General features: G+C 38.7%; 5 protein-coding genes and 1 pseudogene across 5 annotated transcripts; 3 read left to right on the forward strand and 3 right to left on the reverse strand.

Moving 5' to 3' along the window:
• Nucleotides 1-216: 216 nt before the first annotated feature.
• Nucleotides 217-2,865, reverse strand: LOC144635294 (5-hydroxytryptamine receptor 1B-like). The gene has a single exon (XM_078494404.1). The coding sequence runs from the start codon at nt 2,017-2,019 to the stop codon at nt 949-951; it is 1,071 nt and encodes a 356-aa protein (XP_078350530.1). The 5' UTR covers nt 2,020-2,865; the 3' UTR covers nt 217-948.
• Nucleotides 2,866-3,831: 966 nt separating this feature from the next.
• LOC144635648 (uncharacterized) lies at nt 3,832-4,935 on the reverse strand (annotated as a pseudogene).
• Nucleotides 4,936-9,341: 4,406 nt separating this feature from the next.
• LOC144636637 (histamine H2 receptor-like) lies at nt 9,342-10,679 on the forward strand. The gene has a single exon (XM_078495825.1). The coding sequence runs from the start codon at nt 9,342-9,344 to the stop codon at nt 10,299-10,301; it is 960 nt and encodes a 319-aa protein (XP_078351951.1). The 3' UTR covers nt 10,302-10,679.
• A 2,005-nt stretch (nt 10,680-12,684) lies between these two features.
• LOC144635295 (5-hydroxytryptamine receptor 1B-like) lies at nt 12,685-14,472 on the forward strand. Its single transcript, XM_078494405.1, has one exon. The coding sequence runs from the start codon at nt 12,698-12,700 to the stop codon at nt 13,754-13,756; it is 1,059 nt and encodes a 352-aa protein (XP_078350531.1). The 5' UTR covers nt 12,685-12,697; the 3' UTR covers nt 13,757-14,472.
• Nucleotides 14,473-16,412: 1,940 nt separating this feature from the next.
• LOC144634795 (COP9 signalosome complex subunit 2) lies at nt 16,413-20,407 on the reverse strand. Its single transcript, XM_078493831.1, has 4 exons — nt 20,308-20,407; nt 20,073-20,108; nt 19,277-19,331; nt 16,413-18,261 (listed from the first exon to the last, which is right to left on the reverse strand). The coding sequence occupies exon 4, from the start codon at nt 18,247-18,249 to the stop codon at nt 16,918-16,920; it is 1,332 nt and encodes a 443-aa protein (XP_078349957.1). The 5' UTR covers nt 18,250-18,261; nt 19,277-19,331; nt 20,073-20,108; nt 20,308-20,407; the 3' UTR covers nt 16,413-16,917.
• Nucleotides 20,408-20,492: 85 nt separating this feature from the next.
• Nucleotides 20,493-22,419, forward strand: LOC144634883 (F-box and leucine-rich repeat protein 13-like). Its single transcript, XM_078493929.1, has one exon. The coding sequence runs from the start codon at nt 20,529-20,531 to the stop codon at nt 21,894-21,896; it is 1,368 nt and encodes a 455-aa protein (XP_078350055.1). The 5' UTR covers nt 20,493-20,528; the 3' UTR covers nt 21,897-22,419.
• The last annotated feature ends 1,860 nt before the right edge of the window (nt 22,420-24,279 follow it).

Raw genomic sequence — 24,279 nt, forward strand, 5'->3', positions numbered from 1 at the left:
TTAAATGGAAATAAATGTCAAGTTTATAAAAGCAATTTAAACGTTTTAATTCCAAATTCTCTTAAATACTGACATCATTAAATAATCTCTTCGTCGCTTTTTCCTCATTAGCATTAAGTTCCTGTAATATATCTTTCAGCGTCCACCTGTAAACGACTTTTAAACTTGCGTACTACTCCATGAAAAAACTAATTAAAAACAATTTTTTTCGTATAGCTTCTCTCGTTCAAAGTCTTTTATCAAGATAAAATCGCGAAAATTACCTCAGTCTAAGTGACTCCTTTTCGAAAACTTATCTACGAATTAAAATCGCAGAAATTTAGCGTCGCAGTTTGAGACTGTATTGCCTTTGCACTGAAACTGAGTTATACCAAACTAAAATTTCCTGTAACAAAATTTTCAGGTGTCATTTGACTTGAGAAGCTTTTTCGGTCACACCCCGAAAATGTATTCAGTAAGAATTGGGATCTTTTTAACTGTAAAAAGTCAGATTTCCCCACCAGAATAAATGGAATTTCTCACACTAAATGCGAAGGCCCATGGGTTTATTTTATTTTGTTAAAAAATTGCAATAATACATAAATGCTCAAAGTTTCAACTAAAAAGTTGTGTTTACCTCACAATAAATACTGACAACTGAAAAATTACTTTTCGTGTAATTGAAAATTTACGTCTTCACCTTTATTTAGAACACAAGACTGACAGCTAACAAAACAGACCAAAATTTTAATTGAATTTTCTACCGCATATTATACAAACTGACAACTGACGGAACTGCAAAATTTTGTCATTGGCTAATCTTGAGCAGTCGTGAGGTAAATATCAAAATATTGACTGGGCGGATAATTTTTGTTCATTAGTGTCGGGTGAAGTCGTGGTCTGCAAACGAAATGAACGCATTCGCGAAGATTTCAAGATTTAGGTGGCACTGTAGATAGACATTCCTCTCTAAGCTTCACTTGAAAAGCCACAGTATTGCCTGATTGCTTCTTTTACAGCTTGTCTCACTTCCCTGATTCGCCAACAATACAGAACAGGGTTCAGCGATGAATTCAAGAAAATCAAAGTCGCAGTGAATCCTTCAGCAACTGCAAAAGTCTCCCCAGTTGTAGCTTTCATTCCTGAAACTATGCTATACGGTAGATAACACGCAAGCAATGTTAAGTGAACCCAAAGCGCGCTTGAAACTGTCTTCTTGTACCGTTCGATGTGTAGTGGGCAGCTTTCATTTGATTTTTCTTGAAATTCAATGGGCTGGACATCTATGTGTTGCACATTTTTGCGAAAACACATAAAACGCAGCGTTCTTGAAGCTGTCTTCTTGTGCCCGCGTCGTTCGATATTGAATTGACTGAATTCTACAGGGCAAGTGCTAGGTTGTTGTTGAGAACCAGAAGCTCGAACTTTCTTTCCTTGCTGACAAAGGAGATAGTAAATTTTCGTGTAGCAAAAAGTCGAAATTACCACGCAAAGTAAAATGCCAGTGACGCACACAATGTAGAAAACAAATTTGTTCCCCGGCAAAAAGCTCGCGAACCCATTCGCGACAGTCACAGCCCAGCTAAAAATCACGAAAGCGCGGACTCGTCCAGTGGTCACAGTTTGTCGGTATCGTACTCCAAGCGACAGAGCTAGCAATCTATCCACGCTTATAAATGTTAGAATGAAGAGAGACACCCCGCTTAAAATCACGCTTGTGATGTAAGTTGATACAACGGTAAATCGGTAGATGCGCAAATGTTTAGTGAGAATGGAAATCGCGTGAAGGGCAGCTAATGGCTGAGATATAAGACCAACACAGAGATCTGTGAACGACAAACAACGAAGTAAGAGTCTTGATGGCGGATGAAGCAAAGACTCCTTTCGAAGAGCGAGCACGATCAAAAGATTCAATAAAGTCGCAGAAATGGAGAGTAAAATATTCAAGAACGCCAGAGCAATAAAGGAGTTATAAACGTAACCCAAACTAATGGTGTTAAACAAGGTTGGCCGCGTGTCTCTGTTGTCGCCATCCGCCATCTTCAAGAAAAAATGTCGCTCTTTTAATTTGAAAAATTTTCATTTTATTTATTCGTAAAACAGAAAACAAACAATTTTTAAAAAGGAGGTTGGATTGTTTGTTTTTAAGAAATGGGTATGCTCAAAAAGAGAGAAATTTGCGCTTAACACAACTGATGACATATACTGGAATAATATTTTCGGGCTTAAATCGTTGAAAAATTAACAAAGTTTAGTCTTAGTTCAAAACAAGATGATAAGGTTTAAGAATACAAGAAAGTGAGAATTATCAAGGCAGAGGTTTGTAAAGCTGAAGGCTTAAGCGGATGACATAAACAAATCCGTTAATAATTCTCTCAAACATGCGAAAACTGAACCCAATATATATTTGTTGCCATTATGATGTAACATACATGAGTTGTTTCGTTTCTGACCTAACTTACTGAAGCAATGAAACGTTTGCCAATTTCAATTTTTACTAACTATCTTCACGGACAGTTTAATCATGTTACTTGTTTTCCATTTCTGTTTACGAACCCTTATAAAGTTGAATTTCATTCGTGTTCCTCAAAATATTTGTTCTTCTAGTGAATGTAGTCTTGTCAAGAGAAGCTCGCAAAGACAAACTTTACCAAGTGTTTCGTAAGTAATTTTGACTGAAATTCTGAGAACTTGTCGAATGTCGCTTGTAAAAATTTCCTAGTGGTAAAAATCGCTTTTTGCGCGCGTTGCAAGTTATTTCTCTTCCCTCAGTCTCCATGTTTGCACCTAGCACGCAGGCAGCGGGCAGATTTTCCGGAAAGCCAATACCACAGATTATTGTTTATTCAGATGCCGTAAATTTGTAGTATGTTCGTACTCGTTCTTGGAAAAACATTCTATATCTTTCGTCTTTGAGACCTTGTTATCGAGCCCTTTTAGAGCAGTTTTCAATTGAGTGCCTTAAAACCAAAACCAAAGTAACCACTCTAGCCAATCACAAAGAACACAGACAATCCAGTGAACCAATCAAAACTCGAAGACAAATAGATGTAGCCGGCACGAAGCGCGGGAAAACGTGCGCGAGTGAGTCATGATTTGTTTTGGTTTTACTTCCGAGAAAGTGGTGCGAGGGTTTTAAACCAATCACAAAGCGTAGTAATGCAAAACCAATGCAAACGCGAATTACTTTCGACACTCAATTAGAATTTCTCTATTCGTCAAAGTCTAGAGATAAACTCTGCCTACTCGTGTAAATGTTAATCTGCAATTTCTGTTAACCTCACAGCCCCAGATTTCCAGCCCGTTTTTGTTTCTACGTCATCATTACCCAACAAATACTTGAGGGCGTTCAGTGATGAAACGTCATCATTACCCAAAGATTCCGTGCGGCCCTGTTTAGGCAAATCGAGATTTTATCTGGTATTGTTTATTCTGAGTGTTAGTACACCTATATACCTTTACTTCCTTTTTCACGCGCAATCTTCAATGATTGCCTCCTCGGGCTTTCGCCTTCTGGGTGAACGCCCTGTGGGGACAATAATGTGTTTTGTTCGCCAAACTGAAATTTTGATCCGTATCTTCACTAACAAAATCTCTACTCGCTGTTGTAACTGCTGCGTGAAACCAAGTGATTATGAGCTGCCGTTAATTAATGAAAATCCGCTAATGGAGATCCCAGAGTAAATGAGGTCCCGTTCATGACCACTATCTGATGTTAGTTCTCGGATTATCCCGATGTTCGGAAATCTCTCTGTCAATGCTTGTAGATAGCCAACTGGTCTGCCTACCTGCCAGTTAGCGATTTTTTTACTGATAGATTATGTGTTATTTAGTATATTATATCTTGAGAATTCATGTACTCTGCCCCAGCATATTTTCTAGCAATTTAAGCTCACTCGAAAGGCCGCAGTATAGTATGATAGTTTGCTTTACAGCTTGCTTTACTTTTTTGATTCTCCTACAATATAGAACAGGGTTCATCGATGAATTGAAGTTAATAAAGTGCAGTGAATCAAACCGCTAATGGGAAAAGTCACCCAGTAAGCTAAATGCGGAAGATTGCTAAACGGTAGATAACACGCTAGCAATGTTAAGTGAACCCAAAGCGCGCTTGAAACTGTCTTCTTGTAACGTTCGATATGAAGTAGAGAACTCTCATTTGCCTCACTTGGCTTACGTCCTTGAGACTCACTGGGCTGAACGTCACTCATGTGTCGCAGGGCACTAAAATGGTGGCGAAACGTAAAACAAAGCGCGCTTGAAGCTGTTTTCCTGTCCCGCTTGACTCATGACTATTACAGAACTACCATTAGGTTGTCATTGCGAGTGAGTGGTCTGAACCTTTATTTGGCGCAAACGGAGAATGTAGTAAATTTTCGTGTAGCAAAAAGTCGACGTTACCACGCAAAGAAAAATACCCCGCGTAAAAACAAACACTGTAGAAGATCAATTTGTTTGGTACCAAGTTCGTGAACCCATCGGCGATGTTTAACACCCAACTGAAAGCCACGAAAGCGCGGACCCGTCCAAATGGTCACAGTTTGTCGGTATCGTACTCCAAGAGACAGAGCTAGCAATCGATCCAAGCTTATGAAAGGTTAGAATGAACAGGGACACTCCGCTTAAAATTGAACTTGTAATGTAACTTAAAATAAAAGTAACTCGATACGATGTGCAAGACTTTCAGTGAGAATGGAAATCATGTGAAGAGCTGTTGCTAGCTCAGAAATGACGACCAATACAGAGATCAGTGAACGCCAGAGAGCGGAGTAAGAGTCTTGATGGCGGATGAAGCAAAGATTCCTTTCGAAGAGCGAGCACGATCAAAAGATTCCCTACAGTCGCAGTAATTGCTAAAAGAATATTCAAGCACGCCAGAGCGATAAAGGAGTTAAAATCGTACGTGGAACTTTTCCTTTCAAACAACGTTTCCCTTAGCTTTTTCGCTGTCGCCATCTGCCATCTTCGAAACAAATTGTCGCAGGTATAGTTTCTTCTCTTATTGTCGGGAGTTTTATGCTGAAAATACAGAAAGGACAACTGGATTTCGAGGCAGGTGGTGGGATAATGCATTTAAAAAAAGTAAAGTCTGCCAGCGATACGACAAGCAAATGCATTAACCCCAGGGGGGTACTCCGGCTTGTAAATGACGGGGATGATCGAAGGATTTTTTGGGGTTTGAAATTTTCGATTCTGGGACTTTTTGGGCAGGAAGATTTGGCAAGTATTTTTTGGGGTGACTTGATTCAAAAAAGGGCTTTTGGGGGGGTATTAAAAACAAACTAAAGTGCTTTGGCACGGCCTTGGCGTATTTATGGTATGATGAATAATCAAACGCGAGCGTTATTGCCCCTCCTGGCAATTTAGGGGTAATTTGACAAGGGATTTTTTTAGGGGCTATTTTTGTTCCCGGGATTTTTTGGGTAATGTCGGAAGACTTAAGGATTTTTTTGGGTCCTGAGTTTTGCCTTCATTCGATCATCCCCGTCATTTACAAGTCGGAGTACCCCCCCCTCCCCTGGGGCATTAACTCAGGATGCCTTGATGCAAAGTTGTGTTTGTTCCGTGCAATCCACCAATTTGTAACTTGTCGAAGTGTGAATAAGTTGTCTTATTGGAGAAAGACGATTTTTGCGAGGTTTACTCTCATCCTAACTCGTAATTGCTGTACATTAACACATTGAAATAGGCGGACACATGTGACTAGTTGAAATAGTGACATTGAAATAGGCGGACAGAAAGTGACTGGTTTATTGAGGAAGGAAGCCGTTTCTTTGAGTTTTAAAGGAAACTTCCTTTTCTCCTTTCTGTGAGAATTTATTATGCTGTATTTCTTGAGAAAGACTCACTTGGTCGTTGTGAGAACGTTAAGGCGAAGGTATACCCGAATTTGTATGGAATTTTAGGAGGTTTAGAGAAGGAGTTGAAGAAAGAAAACTTTTTGAACCACCAGACAATTGACCCCCACGAAAGAGCACTCCAGGTTGTCAGGGGGACTGTCTGGTGTCCGTCCGCCATCTTGAAACAAATTGTCGGTGTTTATTTTTTCTTATTGTCGGGAGCTTTTATGCTAAAAATGCAGGAAAAACAACTGAATTTCGAGGCAGGTGGTGGGATCCTTAGCTTTTTAAAAAATAAAGTCTGCCAGCGATAGGACAAACAAATGCATTAACTCAGGACAATCCGACATACACGTAGGGAGTTGTGTTTGTTCCGTTAAATCCACCAATTTGTAACTTGTCAAACTGCAAATAAGTTGTCTTATTCGAGAAAGACGATTTTTGCGAGGTTTATTCTCACCCTAACTCATAACTGCTGTAAATTAACACATTGAAATAGACGGACACATGTCTATGTTAAACTTCAGGAAGCTTACAGACAGAAAGTGGCCGGTTTATTGAGGAAGGAAGCCGTCTCTTTGAGTTTCGAAAGGAACTTCCTTTTTTATTCTTTCTGTCAAATTTTCAAGCATGCTATGGGCGCACCCAAGACTGCATTTGGTAAAAAATTATTTTTTTTCCACTGGCTGCACAGAAAGGAATCAACCTTTATAAATATCCAACTTACAGCCAAAAATAGCTTTGCCAAAGCAAAGCACACCGACAGAAGTGATAGACGTGGTTATGTGAATTTGAATGTATTTCAAAGTGATTTACCGCAATTCTTTTTTTGTATTTTTAAATGAAAATAGCTGAAAAACATTGCAAAACGTTTTCCGGCTGAAAAAGTCAAAAGTTCTCCAAGGTTCAAACTTAGTTCAAAAATAGACGTAAGGAAGAAAGTTATTAACAATTGTTGGATATGAATGGTTACGTATGCTCGTATGCTACCGAGTCCGAATGCTACCGGTCGTAAATGGAGAAAAACTTTCTCGCCAAAACTAAACTTGAGCGCGCTCGCCGCGCGCTGTTTGCCGACAAGTACAGTATGGAGCCCAGTTCTCGGCCGGGTCCAGTTCTCGGCCACTTAATGTTTAACGCGTTTTTTCACGCTCCAGTTGAATTAAAAGAAAAAGTTATTTCCTTCAAGCGATAGACTGAATCATGTGCTTTAAGTATCTTGAGTTTGATCGTTCAACTCGATATAGAAAGCTCACACGTCGAGTTTACGCGGAGGTAGGTGAATTTGTTTTCCCGAAAAATTTGTTTGTTTACGGCTCCTTAAAATTCATGGATGTAGTTAAATTCGTATTTTATCTGAAAGCCTCCACCAAACGAGCAAATTTTTGGCATGTGAAACGTAGAATAATTCAACTTTTTGCTTTTAGTTAACTTTTCGTTGAACCGTTGTATTTTTTGGTCTTAATTTACTTCGAATTTTTTTCTTGCGACGTTTGCGTATTTGCCAGTTCTCGGCCACCCTGCTCGCTATCACAGCTTAACTCTTGGTTTTTAATATAATTTCATCTGCTGCTGCCAGAATGAAAGAAACAAATGTTTTAAAAATAATGTTCAATCTTATCTCTAAGTTTTGAGCTGACTCTTGTCTTGTCTATTATTTCTACAACACCAAACTTTTTCAAGACCTTTTCACTGCAAAAATAAACCATCTAAATGCATTGGACACACAATGCGGTTTTGCCAGAACCTGCACATGGGCAACTAGGCGCGTTAAAAACCTTCTTTTCTAAAGTAAAACAAAGCCTCATAAACATAATTTGGGATCGATATAACATAAATAAGTTTACAGAGTGATTTTATGACTGTGAAAATTAATTGAGCATTTTTTTTTACAGATAATTACGCACAAGCTTTTTAGTGGCCGAGAACTGGGCCAAGGTGGCCGAGAACTGGGCCCACAAATGGAGCTTTTATTTTTATTATTGCTCGGGCAAATTAATTTTTGACCGGTCGATAGCTTTACACCAAAAAGCTGAATAATGTAGCTAGCTCTGGGAGAAATTTCAAGTTCCTGCGGTTCTTCTGAGGTAAGAAATACAAGTTTACGTTAAAAGTGGCCGAGAACTGGGCCCCATACTGTACTGAAACATTTAGACTGAAACAATGAAGTCGCAGTTCCAAATTTTTCGCTAAATTTTGATTTTAGAGATTGATACTTTAAACAAAACAGTAAAAAAAATGTCAGAAGTGGAACTTGATAAAAGTGTTGAAGACCAATTTACACTTCGTACCTGGCAAGAATGGATTCAACAGAGCGATTAATATCACCGGATTTTTGGCTGAATTTGGATACGGTAAATACCTAATCGTACCTATTCGGTACGCTTCGGCTGCATATCAGGCTCGTTTGGTCTCGCCATGGTGCGTCTCGCCAAAATACGAACCATGGCTCAACCAAACTCGCCCGATATGCCGCCGAAGTGTACCAAAAAGGTACGATTAGGTATAAAAAGCAGACACTTAAACATGGTCCTAGCAGCATACAAACACTACATTTTTAATCTCCCGTAAGCAGACCCTCTTCTTCGTGAACACTTTTTCAGGTTCCTAGAGTCTTCCTAAGGTGTACTTGATTGCTCTTTCCACAGCATGTGAGCATTAGCGAATCGACAGAGATTTGCAGAAGACTTTTAAATTGTTCTTGGCCCTGTTCTGCATCTTGTGTGACAGGTGCAAAGGACCTCACGAACAATGTGGAAAATCACGTCCTCTATATTTCTGCTTTAACTTTGCGCAAGAACCCCACACTGTTTGTTTTGCAATTGTGCAATTTAGCGTATGCTTCACAGACTTTCACAGCCCTATACAAATGCAAGCAGGTGACCTAAGGTCAAAAATAAAAAAAATATATATAAAAATTAAAATAAGCAGGCGACCTAAGGTTTGATAATTTTACTGAATTCTGGTTGGTTTGAGCTGAATACTGCTGTTTTGTGGTGTCCAATTGAGTTTAACATGCACAGCACCTCTGCAAACACGGATTAGCCAGTAGCAACCATTGTCTGCTTTTGACTGACCCCCCAAGAAAACTGAGCAGAAAGCTGTTTAGCACAAAAGTAGGAAGAAAGAGAGAGAAATTATCCAATAAATAGAACAAATCCTCGGTAGATCAGTATGACTTAAAGTAGCTGATTTTATTGGCGAAATTGCAAACCTATTTCTCAAGTTTGGCAGGTGCCGGGATATTTTGCTTGCATCAATATAATACATCACGCAATAAACAAGAGCCTTCATCCAATAAGGTGTTTCATTCGTGCCTCAAGGTGACAATTTGGTAGATTTTTAAACAAACACATGCTCACATAAAGGTAAACTTTATGTCATCTTTGCAACGTATGTTTGTATTGTATTTGTCCGAGTGGGTTTTAAAATAAACAATTCCACCTCTTTCAAGATATTATTTGCGTTTTAAAAAGATTAAGGTAGAGAAATAACTTCCCCAAACTAAACAGTTTGAGGAAAATGAATGAAGCCAGAGGAGAAACCTTGCCGACCACGTTTAAAGGCATAAGTTTGCAATTTGGGTATGTTTATAACTCTTTCATCGCTCTGTCGTGCTTGAATATTTTACTAGCCATTACTGCGTTTCTTGGAAATACTTTGATCTTCCTCGCTCTTGGAAGGAGATCTTGTCTTCATGCACCATCCAGGTTATTAATTCGCTGTTTAACATTTACTGATCTCTGTGTTGGTCTTGTTACTCAGCCATTAGCTGCTCTTCACGCGATTTCCATTCTCACTGAACATTTGCAAATCTATCAATTCACCGTTGTTTCAAGTTATTGCATTAGTGCAATTCTAAGCGGGGTGTCTCTCTTCATTTTAACCTTTATAAGCGTGGATCGACTGCTAGCTCTGTCGCTTGGAGTACGATACAGACAAACTGTGACCATTCAACGCGTCCGCGTTGTCGTGGTATTTATCTGGGCGGTGAATATCGCGAACGGAACCTCCCTCTTGTCGGGGAAGAAATTTTACTTCTATATACTTTGCCTCGCGGGCATTTTACTTTGCGTGGTAATTTCGACTTTTTGCTATGGACGAATTTGCCACACTCTTCGTACGCAAAAGATAAAAGTCCAGGCCATTTTCTCTCAAAGAAAATCAAATGAAAGCTCTCCACTACACATTGAACGGTACAAGAAGACAGTTTCAAGCGCTCTTTGGGTTCACTTAACTTTGCTAGCGTGTTATCTACCGTTCAGCATAGTTTCAGGAATAAAAGCTGTAACTGGGGAGACTTTTGCATTGGCCGAGGGATTTACTGCAACTTTGATATTCTTCAATTCATCGCTAAACCCTGTTCTCTATTGTTGGCGAATCAGGGAAGTGAGACAAGCTGTAAAACAAACAATCAGAGAATACTGTGGCTTTTCTAGTGAAGCCCAGACTGACATTAATGAAGAAACGCCAGGTTACTGACAGCCTTGTGTAATCCTAGAAAGGCAATCACTTGGTAAACAAACAAAAATCACTGTGAGGCGGATCAGATTGAGACTCTTGGATTCTACATAGGCTTTTGTAACAAACTGGGGCAATTTACAGGGAAATGAGTCTCTTTTATCCTCCAGTGCTTCGAGTCTTCCGAACCCAGAATTCAACTGTTCAAAGTGACGACTCTCATAGTGAAGGTTGGTCCCCTAGGACATAACAATGGATTAAATTAAACCATGGCCCTTTTGTTACACAGACTTTTTAGGTTTCCAATCCAAAAAAATGGAAAAAAAAGTACCGGAGAGGGAGTGGGCCGAGCCGAGGAGCAACTGATGACACCCAACAGGGGTCAGCAAGGGGTCGCAGCAACGCAATTTTTTTCTGGTGGGGGGAGGGGGAGAGGGGCAACTTGGCAGCCGAACCAAAGGACACATAAAAGTAGAACAGGGGAAATATTGGATTTCTCTTAAATTAGTATTTATGTTTGTAATGTATTGAATGAGTATAGAGAATTATTGTCTATTTGTAAGACCAGGTGCTCAAGATGATAAAATAAAGTTTGCATCAACGATTACGAATAGCTGAGATCTCGGTTACATCGCAAGGTAGTACATGAAAATGTAGCTCTTGTGCTTGAACTATACTTCTCTGCTTCGCCGCTTGTTGCTAAATCAGTAATTCATCTGTTCTTCATTGCCCATTCCCATCGGTTGATGACTCGGGTATCATCCAACTTAGATATTGCTTGAAACCAGTTTGATTTTTCTTACATCTTGATCGAAGCGAAACTGACATGGCTGAACACTGAACTTCTGAACTCTACACTTAAGCATGTGACCGCTGTGCAAAGAAGCACATCAAAATTGTTGGGGGCCGTGGCCCCTTCTCACCTTCTCACTTACTCGTGACTTGTGACTTTTTTTTTACGAGTACTTACAGTAATGTTAGTTTCGTACAATTTGATGATGTAAACAAAAGACTTTTATTTCTTTGAACGCTCACAATTATTTCCTCGCTTGAGAGACGTATGTGTTTTGTCCTGAAAAATTCCATATTGATGACGTAGCTCTACAGAGATCCGTGTCGTGTTTCTGATTGGTTGTTACTTGCACGCGAAAATTTCAAAACCGAGCAACAACCAATCAGAGACACGACACGGATCTCTGTAGAGCTACGTCATCAGAATGGAATGCTCCTGGTCAACTTGAGCGGAAGAAAAATTGAGCGCGTGAAGACAGACGTCCTTTTGTTTCTTTTATGCCTGTGGCTATACTTCTCAATCATGTTCCTCTGTGTTTTTGTCACCTGTTGATATCAGTTGATCAGTCTTTGCACGGCATGTAAACATCAAGAATAAACACACATCTACAGACTAGCATCCTCTTATCAACAAATTCGGCCTTTGGAGAGCTAATTATTTGACATGAAATTAAAAAAGCGTGGCAGATGCGTAGCAGATGTAAGCGAGAGGGAAAAAAGGGAAAATTCCAAATTGATTCCATGCCTTAACTGTAATATCCGACAATTGTTAATAACATTTTCCTTACCTCCGACCATTTTGTAAGAAAAATTCGAATGTTTCAGAACTTATGACGATTAGAGGCCGGAAAACGTTTTGCAATGTTTTTGTTATTTTCATTTAAAAAGGCAAAAAGGAATTACGGTTATCACTCTAAAATGCATTCAAATTTTACATAAACACGTCTATCACCGCTGTCGGTTTGCTTTGGCAAATTTATATTTGGCTCTAAGTTGGATTTTAATAAATGTGGACTTTTTATGTGCATATATTGCCGTTTTCACAGCGGGTGACGAAAAAAAATCATCAAATTTAGTCAGCGTGGGTGCGCTCATAGCATGTTTGAAAAATTGGCCTTTGTTAACCCTAACGTTCTTACAAGAAGAATAAAAAAGAAAGTTTCCTTCGAAATTAAGAGACGGCTTTCCGCCTCGATAAACCGGGCACTTTTTGCCTGTTAGCTTCCTCAAGTTTAACATAGTCAGGTGTCTATTTCAATGTGTTAATTACGACAACAACATCCTTTATTTAATGTGTTAAATATTTCTTTTATGCAATGTGTTAAATTACGACAATCATAAGAATGAGAGAAAACCTCACAAAAAATCGTCTTCCTCTAATAAGACAACCCACTTCGACAAGTTGGAGGATTGAACGGAACAAACAAAACTTCGCATCAAGGTATCCTGAGTTAATGCATTTGTTTCTCGTATCCCTGACAGACTTTGTTTTCTTAAAGAAAAAACAAATAATTCCACCACCTGCCACGAAATTCAGTTGTTTTCTCTGCATTGTTAGCATAAAAGCTCCTGAACATAAGAGAAGGAACTTCCTCAAACAAGGCAAGTGACAATTTGTTTTGAAGATGGCGGATGGTGACAGCGGAAAACCAAGGGAAACTTGGTTTGAAAGCAAAAGTTCGACGTACGATTTTAACTCCTTTATCGCTCTGGCGTGTTTAAATATTCTTTTATCTATTACTGCGTCTGTAGGAAATCTTTTGATCGTGCTCGCTCTTCGAAAAGAATCTTTGCTTCATCCGCCATCAAGACTCTTACTCCGCTCTCTGGCGTTCACTGATCTCTGTGTTGGTCTCATTTCTCAGCCAATAACAGCTCTTCACACGATTTCCATTCTCACTGAAAGTTTGCGCATCTATCGAGTTACCTTTGTTTCAAGTTTTGTCACAAGTTCAATTTTAAGCGGAGTGTCCCTGTTCGTTCTAACCATTATTAGCGTGGATCGATTGCTAGCTCTGTCGCTTGGAGTACAATACAGGCAAACTGTGACCATTGGACGGGTCCGCGCTTTCGTGGCTTTCATTTGGGTGTTAACTATCGCCAATGGGTTCACAAACTTGTTATCGAACAAATTGATCTTTTACAGTGTTTGCTTTACGGGTATTTTTCTTTGCGTGGTTGTGTCGACATTTTGCTATACGAAAATTTACTGCATTCTTCGTTTCAAAAAACTGAAAGTTCAGGCCACTCACTCGCAAGGACAACCTTATGGAAGCTCTGTAATAGTAAGGGTCAAGCAGAACAGGAAAACAGCTTCAAGCGCGCTTTGTTGCATGTGTTGCTACCATTTCAGTGCCCTGCGACACATCAACGTTCAGCCCATTGAGTTTCAAGGACAGCCAAGTGAATCAAATGAAAGCTGTCCCCTACACATTGAACGATACAAGAAAACAGTTTCAAGCGCGCTTTGGGTTCACTTAACATTGCTAGCGTGTTATCTACCGTATAGCGTAGTTTCGGGGTTGCAGGCTGTAACTGGGGACGCATTTCCTGTGGCGGAAGGATTCACTGCGACTTTAATTTTCTTCAATTCAACGCTGAACCCTGTTCTGTATTGTTGGCGAATCAGGGAAGTGAGACAAGCTGTAAAGGAAACCATCAAACAATACTGTGGTTTTCTTTAAACTGAAATGACATTTATTACAGAGAAACGCCTGTGCAGTGCCACACCTAGCAAGCAATGCCGCGGCTTTCACGTGAAGCTTATATGGTTATATGGTGGCACTGTACACAGTGCCACCTTAACCTTGACAGCCTTGATGGCTTCTTGGAAGCTTTATAGCAAGGCAATGATAGCGTGTAATTCAGCTTATAGTTATAAAAAGGAGAAAGAAACTTTAACAGCCAATACGAAAATTTAGTTAGTTAAATTTCCAGGTCAGACGATAGATACCAGGAAAGTCGTCAGTATCCATTGTCTTCAAGTTTTCAGAAAAAGTTGAATAAAGGAAATGAATGGAAACTTTCTTGGAAAATAATCAAAAGTTTCAACTTTTGACAGACATTTGCTTGGCTGGGATGCAACTTATGTAAATTTGGCGGGATTTTCAGAAAAAGGAAGAACACTGATGAATATTAATCTTATTCTCCACTTTTCGCCACACCCTCTTCTAATAGATAATACAAACTTTGAGCAGACTTTCCTTACCCTGAAAAATATCCCCGCCGTTGACTACATGTGTACGCTGTAAACTACACAAAAATCGAGTGAAAAAATGGTGACAGGGGCACAGCTCAAAAAGAGATTTTCCGTCGTGCCCCTCCCTACCCCAGGTGTATTTTTCCGGTCGCTTTTGCGCTTTACACTTTATAGCCTGTTGCTGGCGTCCCGTTTGTTGTTTACGGCAGCGTGAGGAGGGACCCCTCTCTCTTATTTTTTTTCCACCCCCTGTTGTTCTTGCTGTCTCCCAACAAACTTAACACAGTGAAATCGGCTACTCACGCGAAGATGATTGAAGCTAACTCTCTGGCTCAGGTAGCTTGTCAACAGGCTCTCCGGTCGACGATGGGGCGAAAAGAAAGCGGGAAGAGAAAAGAGGCGAGGGGAGGGGTAAGGGGGAGCGTTCTTTTCTCCCCCAGGTCGTTCCCGGCTCGCTTCGCTCTCCAATCTTTCTCGCCTTGCCCCTCGTGGGAGCCTGCTCGCAGCGTGTGGTAATCACGTAAATTCTTTGGGAAAGAGAATTGGATGAAAGGAAATACACACAGATGGTATGTATTGTCAGGTAGGTGAGTAAATGGGGGTGGGTTGGCTTAACATTTGGTTTCCTTTAGAGCAGTTTTCAATTGAGTGTCGTAAAACCAAAACCAAAGAAATTACTCTAGCCAATCACAAAGAACACAGACAATCCAGTAAACCAATCAAAACTCGAAGAAAATACATGAAGCCGGCACGAAGCGCGGGAAAACGTGCGTGAGCGCGTCATTATTGGTTTTGGTTTTACTTCTGATTGGCCGAGAAAGTGGCGCGAGGGTTTTAAACCAATCACAAAGCGTAGTAATGCAAAACCAATGCAAACGCAAATTACTTTCGATACTCAAGTGAAAACCGCTCTATGAGACAAAGGGTGGGGGATCTCTTCAGGTGATCTTTGCAGAGTCCCCAACTGCTGCTGCCTTTGCTTCGTCAGGGAGCTTCATTTCTCTTACATACATGTATCTATGTATACGCTGTCAATAGTAACCTCACATAACCCACTGATGTCAAGAACTTTATTTTATTTGAACCAAGGATTCAACAAGGTAATATAGGTGACAGAGAAATGAAAACAGATTGAACATTAAGTAACCAGAAACTCATAAACTGAATAATTAGAAGTGGTAAAGACATGTTACAAACTTCAGATAATTGAATTTTCCTTTGCAATATCTCCTACCAGTAAAACAAAACTACATTTGCTAACATTTGTAATAATCCTTGGTGTGTATTGTAGAACATCTACTGCGAGAGCTGAGAATCAATTCCACAAATTAAGTAGGACTGACCAGTGTACAAAAATCACGTTCCTGAAGTTCTTTTATTTTGTGAAAATCATTTTTAAATTTGAAAACCAGCTTCATAAGCTCCTTGATTAACACAACACAAACTCTACTGTTTTTGTTAGCTTTCTCAGCTATATGACCAAAATTGAATTGCAATATCTCAAAAGCTTCAAAACAAAATTTAATGATTTTGACAGCAACTTATTTACTATCAATGATGTACTTTTACGACTATCACATTGGTGTAGTCAAACAGTTCCCCTAGCACAAAATATACTCGTTTCCTTTCATAGCAATTACCACAAAAAATGCTTGACTCAAACCTAAGGGGGGTCTGGGCCAACGATTATGAAATAATTTAAATTTCAGGCTATGGTTTTCGACTACGATTAATGCTTTGTAGCCTAAAAATATTGGCAGGAACACTTCTTACTGAAGTCTAAATGCACAGATGTAAAGGTCTACCCATGGAATTTCAGACTATATCTCCTTCTCGCTTTATAGATAGACCACTACATGTCAAAGCAGGTGGAGTGATCCTTCTTATTGGGTCACTGCCAGAAATTTTTTATATCTAAACAAGTATAAAAAAATATCTTAATTTTTTCAAAACTTAAAAGAATTGTGCATGACACATGTAATACTACAACAAAATCAATAAGCAGCCGATTGTATAACAACATAAAACACAAGGAACTGTGTCACAGATTTTACCTAAATCTAGAAATAAGAATGGAAACCCCATTGAGTGAAATAAAAAAATAACCGAAAAAGAAGGAAAAAAATAAAAAAAATTAAAAGAAAAAAAGAAAAAAAAGAATGGCGAACATTTGGTAAAACGAAACAAAAATTGACTAAACTCACAGTGACACAGACACTGAAATGTCATAATTTGATGATCCCAAAAAAATACGCCAAAATTTTCATTATTTTTACTCTGTCCCAATCTTCCTCATTCCTGGTCATCCTGGTTACTTTTCAATTTATTATTACCGGTATCTCTTAAGTGCTTTTCTTTCTAATAAACTATTATCTTGACATTACCTTCAATTATAAAAAAATACCACACATTGAAGAATTGCTCACATATAAAGCTCTAGCAAAAATTGGTCTCACAAACCTATAATCACTGTAAACCAAGGCAATATCTGTGCTTTAAATCTACATAATAACAAACATGTAGTTGTGTTATCTACATTTACAACAAGTTACATACATGTAGCTGTAGTCACAGAAGACATACACATGTAATTTGCTTGTGTATCAATCCATGTTCTTTCATAAACAAACTTGCAAACTTCACAGCTTAAGCAATCTTGTTTACAACGGTGGTGTGGAGAGAATTTAGCTGCGTGGTCCACCTGTCCAATCCATGGAATCTGTCGACACTCTGCCCCGTTCTGGTCAACTCCAGAAGTTGATTGACTTGGTCAATGCGGCCATGTATAGTATTGTCAAGAATACATGAGACCAGAAGGCTTTCCACCTCTTCTGTATCAATATTCAACTCTTTTGAGATAAATGGAATGTGAATCCTGGTGTATGGCTTGATCAGTTTGATAAGAACCTGTGTACGAATGTTCCTCAAGAGATCCTCGATGTGTTCTCTTATAAAAGGGTCATCCATAATGTTCTTGCGATTGGTTTTAAGAATTTTTTCAAATTCGTTAATGTCATCATTCTGATAAGCGCTAACAAGATTCGTCATGGCTAGAATCTCAGGGTCGTTCTTGTAAGGTTTTGCCTCTTGTGAGTCAAACGGATTAATCCCAGACTTCATAAGCATGTTAGCCAACACCAGGTACTTCAAGCATGTTGTGCGTCTTCCACTACCAGATTCATCATAATTCTTAAAAGCTTCAAAGAAATCAGTGTGAGCAAGTTCATAGTCTCCTTCTCGTAAGTGCATCTTCCCGCCACATTCTCTAATGACTCCCATTATAAGAGGATGTGGAATAGCAGACTTGATATGAAGTGACTGCTCATACAAAGCTTTGAGCTTCTTGTTGTTTTTCTGTGCAGTGTACATTTGAATCTCTAGAGCATAAATTTCCAGCAGCTGCGTGCCTTTCTTGAGGTCATCCTCACCTTCATCTGTCTGACAAGACTGATGTAGTTGTTTAAGGATCTTTGCTAGTTTGGTGAACTCTCCCCGGTCAAAGTACAGCTTTCCCAGCTTTGTGTTAGTCTTAAACCACAGCCTGTCATTCTTGGCATCTTTTAAAGCTTCCAGTGTCGTTTCGTAAAAATTCTGCAGCAGCTCCATCTGTTTTGAAGTAGAGATGTAATCCAGGATGGAATTGATTGACTTTTCAGAGTGATTTCGTGTAACAGCGCTCTTGATGTATGTGAGCAGTTGTTGATATCTGGTCATCATCTCATCAAAATGACCCAGCTTGAAGTTAATTTTGATCATTTGCTTCAGGGCTTTAAATCCCCATTCCCCTTTTTCCGTTTCCAGATCCAACACCTTCTGGAAGCTTTGTAACGAGGAGTTAGGGTCATCTTCCTTCAGGGCTTTGGAGTTGTAGTACTGGTTTTCTAAATCCACATCTGGTTCTGATGCACTGTCCTCGGAGTACTCCAAGTCATAGTCCTCTTCGTCATCGCACATGAAATCATCATCCATGTCTGACATCTTGAAATAACACTGCGGTGAAACCAGAGTTTGTAAGAAACACGTAACAAGAGATTTAATTTATTGGTAGTTGCACAGCAGGTTTGTACATCTTTTCATACCAGAAATTCAAGTTTTTGAAGGATTTAAATACAATTTTTAAAGTTTACATACTTAAATAATTAAACATCTGTACATTTGTGTATCATAAAAATTATGATTTCATACAAAATTGCCATTGGTGCATTTGTTTTTTTAATCCAGGATTTTTTTTTTGGATTAAGTACAATATTACAGAACTTTTTTTGCAATATACTGATACATTAATTCAAGTTTCCTGACAAATCTTTCCTAGTCTTCTGATTTTTAGCAATAGATAAAGATATTAGATTAGATACCCAGCAAATATTTGTTGTTCTCAAAAAATAGCATTTGTAAGGATTGTTGCCCCCCCTCAATCCCACAGTAAGAATGCCGGGGGGGGGGGGTACTCAAAAAAGTTTTATACTGGGAGGCTCCGCCCCAAGTTCTAACCCCTTACCCTTTTATATACCATTTTTTGACAGAAATTGTACCCCTTTCGCATACCTTTAACTGAAAAAAGGTACCCCTTTCATATACCTAAGAGACATGGCGTGGACTTAAAACAGGACGTTTTCTTGTCATTTTTATGTAGCACTTAATAAATTAAAATAATACAGCCATAAATTGCGTCTGTTCGAAATATTTTAATTAAAGGCCCTTTTAAATAGCCAAGAGACATGGCGTGGACTTAAAACAGGACGTTTTCTTGTCATTTTTATGTAGCACTTAATAAATTAAAATAATACAGCCATAAATTGCATCTGTTCGAAATATTTTAATAAAAGGCCCTTTTAAATAGCCAAATGACATATTTCCATACCGTTTCATATACTTAAACTCGTGAAATCCCAACCCTTTTATATACCTGAAGCCTGAAAAAGGTACCCCTTTCGGGCGGAGCCTCCCCGTATAGGCCATTATAGGGAGTACCCACCCCCCCGGTAAGAATGCCACATATACTTACATTGTTCAGTGGATAGAGTGTGAGATGACTTTCTGTCTTCAGTTAGTGATGTGAGCTGGAAAAATAACATTCAGTACTACAGTAAAACTGATATTTGGTTAAGGAAGAAAGAAATTTAAACCATTTTAGTATTCTCAAGTCAGATTATGCATTTCAACATAATATTTCTGTCCCGAAAGATGGTTGAATGAATGCAATTCATCACACTTGAGCATTTAAATAAAAATGCAACATGACAAGTAAAAGATAGCCAAAATAAATTAATTTCAGGACTCCAGGAATAAAACAGATTCCAAAGCTTAACAATTTATGGGTCTATGGGACCCATATGCAGATTTCTCAGTAAGATAAGTAAGTAGGTTGGTGAATGAACATACACATGTAGATGTAAAATTTGAGAGAATATTTGCTAGTCTGGTGAATTAGTGTAAATACCTGGTAAATTTATAATATTGGTTAACAGTTTGCAATTAGAACCCAGGCTCAAAGCAAAAGGTGCTGGCTGTTTCTTTTGGGCACAGAAGGTCGAGGGGAAAAAGTAGATGGGGACCATTCATCGACATTATCTACAATTATTTGAATATCTTTGGAGAGTTTAGGATATTTAAATTGGAAATTTCCCACAAAAACTGAGATTCCAAGCGCTCAAAAACTTTTTCGGAACCGACAGAAGGTGCCGCCATGTTTTTATCAAGCCCGCACAGCACGATGGGAAAGAGGAGGTTGGCCAGTCCCGGTCGCCATTTTTAACAGGAAAAAGTAAAAATTATGTAACTTTAAACTACTGTGTACTTACCTAAATTCGTTTAAAATGAAAAACAAACCATGATACCTATGTAACAAGGCAAAGCTTCAATAAACTTCAATGTTTTACAATAAAATTTGCAAGACTGAAAGTTTCAAATTTAAAAGTCAGATTGGGCATCTCAACATCAAAATTCTGTCCCGAAAGATGGTATTGATAAATGCATTTCATCATATTCAAGAAGCCTACAGTTAAGATAACAGTTAAAAACATGCAAGTGACTTACAATTGATAGCTCTAGCACTAGACCTGAGGAGAAATCGAAAGAATTCCTCGTGTGCTTGCTTGTGCTGAGTCGCCCTCAACGACTTTACATGTGGAAGGAACGAGGAGGGACTGGGAGTAAAAACGATATCGAGGCTACATGCGAAAGAGGCTGAGAACAATGCGCGGGAAAATCAATGAATAAACGGAAAATACAAAAATACAACAAAGAACTCAGAAGATATGGCTACGTTCACATCTCTACCGGACTCCGTTATAATCCAAATTCTATTTTATCTCGACTATCCTCGCCTCATACGATTCACAAGAGTATGTACAAGATGGCACAGGCTCTGCTACGATCCGAGCTTGTGGAGGAAGATTTCTATTCGGGAAAAACACGCTCCGAAAGTGGCAGCTGATACAATCTCAAGGCTCATACCACACAAGACAAATCTTATTTCAAGCGTAAATTTGACGAACTGTTTTGGTGTTAAAGACGAGTCCTTACAGCATATCGCTGTGCACTGTCCAAACTTGAGAACTCTTTACCTAAATGGATGCGATTTCATCACCGATAATGGAATTTTCTCTTTGGCGCGCAATTGTGCGGCTCTCGAAACCGTTTCGATTCCTTTGAGGAACATCTCTGAGAAAGCTCTTTCAAGTTTGGTGTTAAACAACCCCGGAGTAAGAAAGCTCTACGCTTATTCCATCGCTGTCACAGAAAAAACCATCAAGGCCATTACAACGGGATGCCCTGAGATTGAAAAACTGATTGTCTACGAAGCTTCGTTGGAAAACGAACAACGAAGTTCTGCCGACGTCTTGACGGATCAAATGGTTCGACTTCTGGCAAATGGTTGTCGAAAACTACGAAAGCTAACTCTGCGGTACAATCAAGTTCTGGTGACGGACAGAAGTTTGGCATCGTTAGCAAAAAAATGCCGAAAACTGGAGTCTTTCGTGATCGATTACTGCGACAAAGACGGCGGCATTACGGATTTTGGAGTTTGTACAATCGCGCAATTATGCCGAAATTTAAAATGCTTGAACATTTCGAACGGCGTCATAACAGATGTGTCTTTGATTGTGATCGCTGATCACCTTCCTTGCCTAGAGGATTTGTCTCTGGAATTTAGCGAAATAACCGATGTCGGAGTTTACGCTCTCATGAACAGATGCGAAAAACTCTCAAGGCTTATTGTCCATAATTCGGACAGTATGGAAACAGGTATTACCGACAACGCAGCCTGTGTGATCGCAAATTATGCGAGCGACGAGTTTCGATCTTTGGGCCTAGGATTCGCTGATATTACAGATGAGGGGCTAAAGACGATCTGCTTTAATGTGGATCTTTCGTTTTTGTCCATAAACGGATGCAGTAAGCTCACATACGAGGGACTGAAATCATGCTTTTGTTATCTGGATTGCTTGTGGAATTTGGATATTTCTTTCACGGACATTGTTAGTGGAGACGAACAGCTGCTTGAGTTAGGTCGCTCGCTTCCTTGTTTAGAAACACTTGACATTACTGACTGTTTCAGTGTTTCACAGGAAAGCGTGAAACTTTTCAAAGAAAAATTTCCTCTCTGTAAAGTTAACATGTAGAAAATGAAAACGGGGAAAAACTTGAATAACAAGCGCTTTCAACCTGTTTATAAATTATCATCAAAATTCCCATTGTTGAAGTTGAAATAAGCTTCTTTCTTAACAGTGTTTTTGAAAGTTTGAATTGTTTAAACATATTTCAAAATCTATTCTGGAGTCAATAATTTTGGGTTTTAATTTGGAAAAGCTAAAGTTATAAAATGTTTCCTTTGTTAGCTGATAGCTTGGCGGTTTTAGGTATGAATGTAAATCAAAAATACAAAGGCTATAATTTTACTCATGATTATTATAATTTATTTATGAAAAGGCAGAAGGCAATTGCCTGTATAATTAAGAGTGGTTTGCTGTAAAATGAAAGAAAAACTCTTTATAACTTTTACAATCACGAAAATGTTTTGGTTCAGTGCCCTGCTAAAACGAACTACAATTCCTTATAAGGAATTTATTTATACATGGCAACATATTGCCAAGGTTAAGTTATTGTTACAAAAGAATTTCAAAATAAATTTAAATGTTATCAATTGATGACTGCAAACTTTTATTTTCTTGGTAAAAGTTGGGGAAGAAAAATTGATCATATAGTGATCTCTTTTACCTTTGCCCATGTTATTTTGGGTCACCCGCAACCCTTTCATAAAACTAGTTTCCAATATGTAAATATCTGTGTTATTATGCAGATTATTTTTACAGGTAGATAATGACTTTTTGTTCAGAACAGGTAAACTTTGATGTATGTTTGGATAGCTGCTTCTATTTTATTCATGTATTAAGGCAGTATTTTTTTGTGCTGTCAACAATAGACATCTTTTAGGTAAACTTAACTGGTTGTTTGCAAGGGGTGATCTTACAAAATGTGGCCGACTTCAACAGTGTAATCAAACACTCTTGTTTTTTAAACCAAAATGCAAACTGTTTGAAGAGCTTGAGGATCGTATGAAATGCAAGACCTTTTCAAACACAAAGAAATGTTTTTCAAGTTCAAACCTTGTTTGTGGCACAGTTGGAAGCAAAAGTTTTTGTGGTTAAACTTTTTTTCCTTGTTCTTTTTTAAACTCATTTACCTCATTTCCTTTTTTAGCGCGGCTCTTAGTTTGTGGGTAGTCTCTGACTGATGTATTTACAGATTGGGGTGAATGAATTACTGAGATAAAAGATTTTCTATATCCTATTCTTTCTTAGTAATATAGCCTGAGGGACAATTTTCATGTACAGCCATATAAGGTAGTCATAGTGGCTAGAACATGCATCATGTCACTGGTATTAAAGTTTTTTTCCTGTTCCACACAACCATGCCTTTTCAAAACACTAACAAATGTGGGTCTGGTGGCATACAAGCCATCGTGCTGGTGCTTAAAACAAAGTTTCAGTTTCATACCAACTTCTCTCAACAACAAGTCAAAAAACCAAGTTGTGTGTCACATTCTTATAGGAAGGTAGCATATCCTTGTTTAGAAATGAGAAGTGAGACTTTTCAAAAGGCATTGAAAAGATGAAAAGGTTAAAAGCTAACATTTGCTTTAATAGTGATTCCGCCTGCAGATTTTGTTCACTTGGCCACCAGTTGGCTTCCTGTCAGCGCACTACATGGGACTTCTGTTTCTAAGCATTTTATATTTTCAGGTAGGAATAAACAGGTGGCATCATTCTGTGAAAAAAAGCTGAAAGCAGCTGGCAAAGAAAGATGTTTTAAATTATTAATAGCAATAAAGGAAAAAACTATTAAATGTTGACGGATCAACTACCACAATAAAACTGAGAAAGGAAAAATTAATGCTAAATGATTCATGTTATTTATTAGCCTGAATTTCAGACATCCCTCTGTGCTCGCCTGCTTGCCAGAAGGAACGTCTGAACACATTCGGGCCTAATGCCGTCCGGTGACGTCACTACGCTTTGGTGTTAATTCATGCGGAAAAGTTTCTGTCGAGGCCATGAAATTGTGAAAGAAAAATCGCTTAAATAAAGGATTACAGGGTATAAAATTGTTTTAATAGTAAACTATTAAAAACCTTGAGACAAATGAATGATATTTTAATCGACTGCAGGCTATATTCTTTTACGGAAGCGATTTAATCTAAACTGATTTGCTTTATCTAGCGATCAAAATATAATATGTTACGCAACGGACAAATACAACACACTCGTGAGTACTTTAATAAATAAATCAATTTCGACGGTTTCAGAGGCATCAAGAAACGGAATTCAATACAAAAATATCCTACTTGACCGTGGGCACTGAGTTCAGAAATCACTGGCTCATCGAGGCTGCAGGACATAAGCGTCGAGCGGCTTTGTTGACAAAACAAGATTACATATAAATTTGGCAAAACACTGCATGTCGAAGCGACGAATGCCGCCAAATTAAAACCTACCGATTTCCATT

This window comes from Oculina patagonica, chromosome 13 (assembly GCF_052425735.1).
Source record: "Oculina patagonica isolate OP01 chromosome 13, crgOcupat, whole genome shotgun sequence".
Classification (NCBI taxonomy): Eukaryota; Metazoa; Cnidaria; class Anthozoa; order Scleractinia; family Oculinidae; genus Oculina; species Oculina patagonica.

Bases quoted from the DNA above. Each gene is read 5' to 3' on its own strand.
- LOC144635294 (XM_078494404.1), bottom strand. From the start codon at position 2,019: ATGGCGGATGGCGACAACAGAGACACGCGGCCAACCTTGTTTAACACC.
- LOC144636637 (XM_078495825.1), top strand. From the start codon at position 9,342: ATGAATGAAGCCAGAGGAGAAACCTTGCCGACCACGTTTAAAGGCATA.
- LOC144635295 (XM_078494405.1), top strand. From the start codon at position 12,698: ATGGCGGATGGTGACAGCGGAAAACCAAGGGAAACTTGGTTTGAAAGC.
- LOC144634795 (XM_078493831.1), bottom strand. From the start codon at position 18,249: ATGTCAGACATGGATGATGATTTCATGTGCGATGACGAAGAGGACTAT.
- LOC144634883 (XM_078493929.1), top strand. From the start codon at position 20,529: ATGGCTACGTTCACATCTCTACCGGACTCCGTTATAATCCAAATTCTA.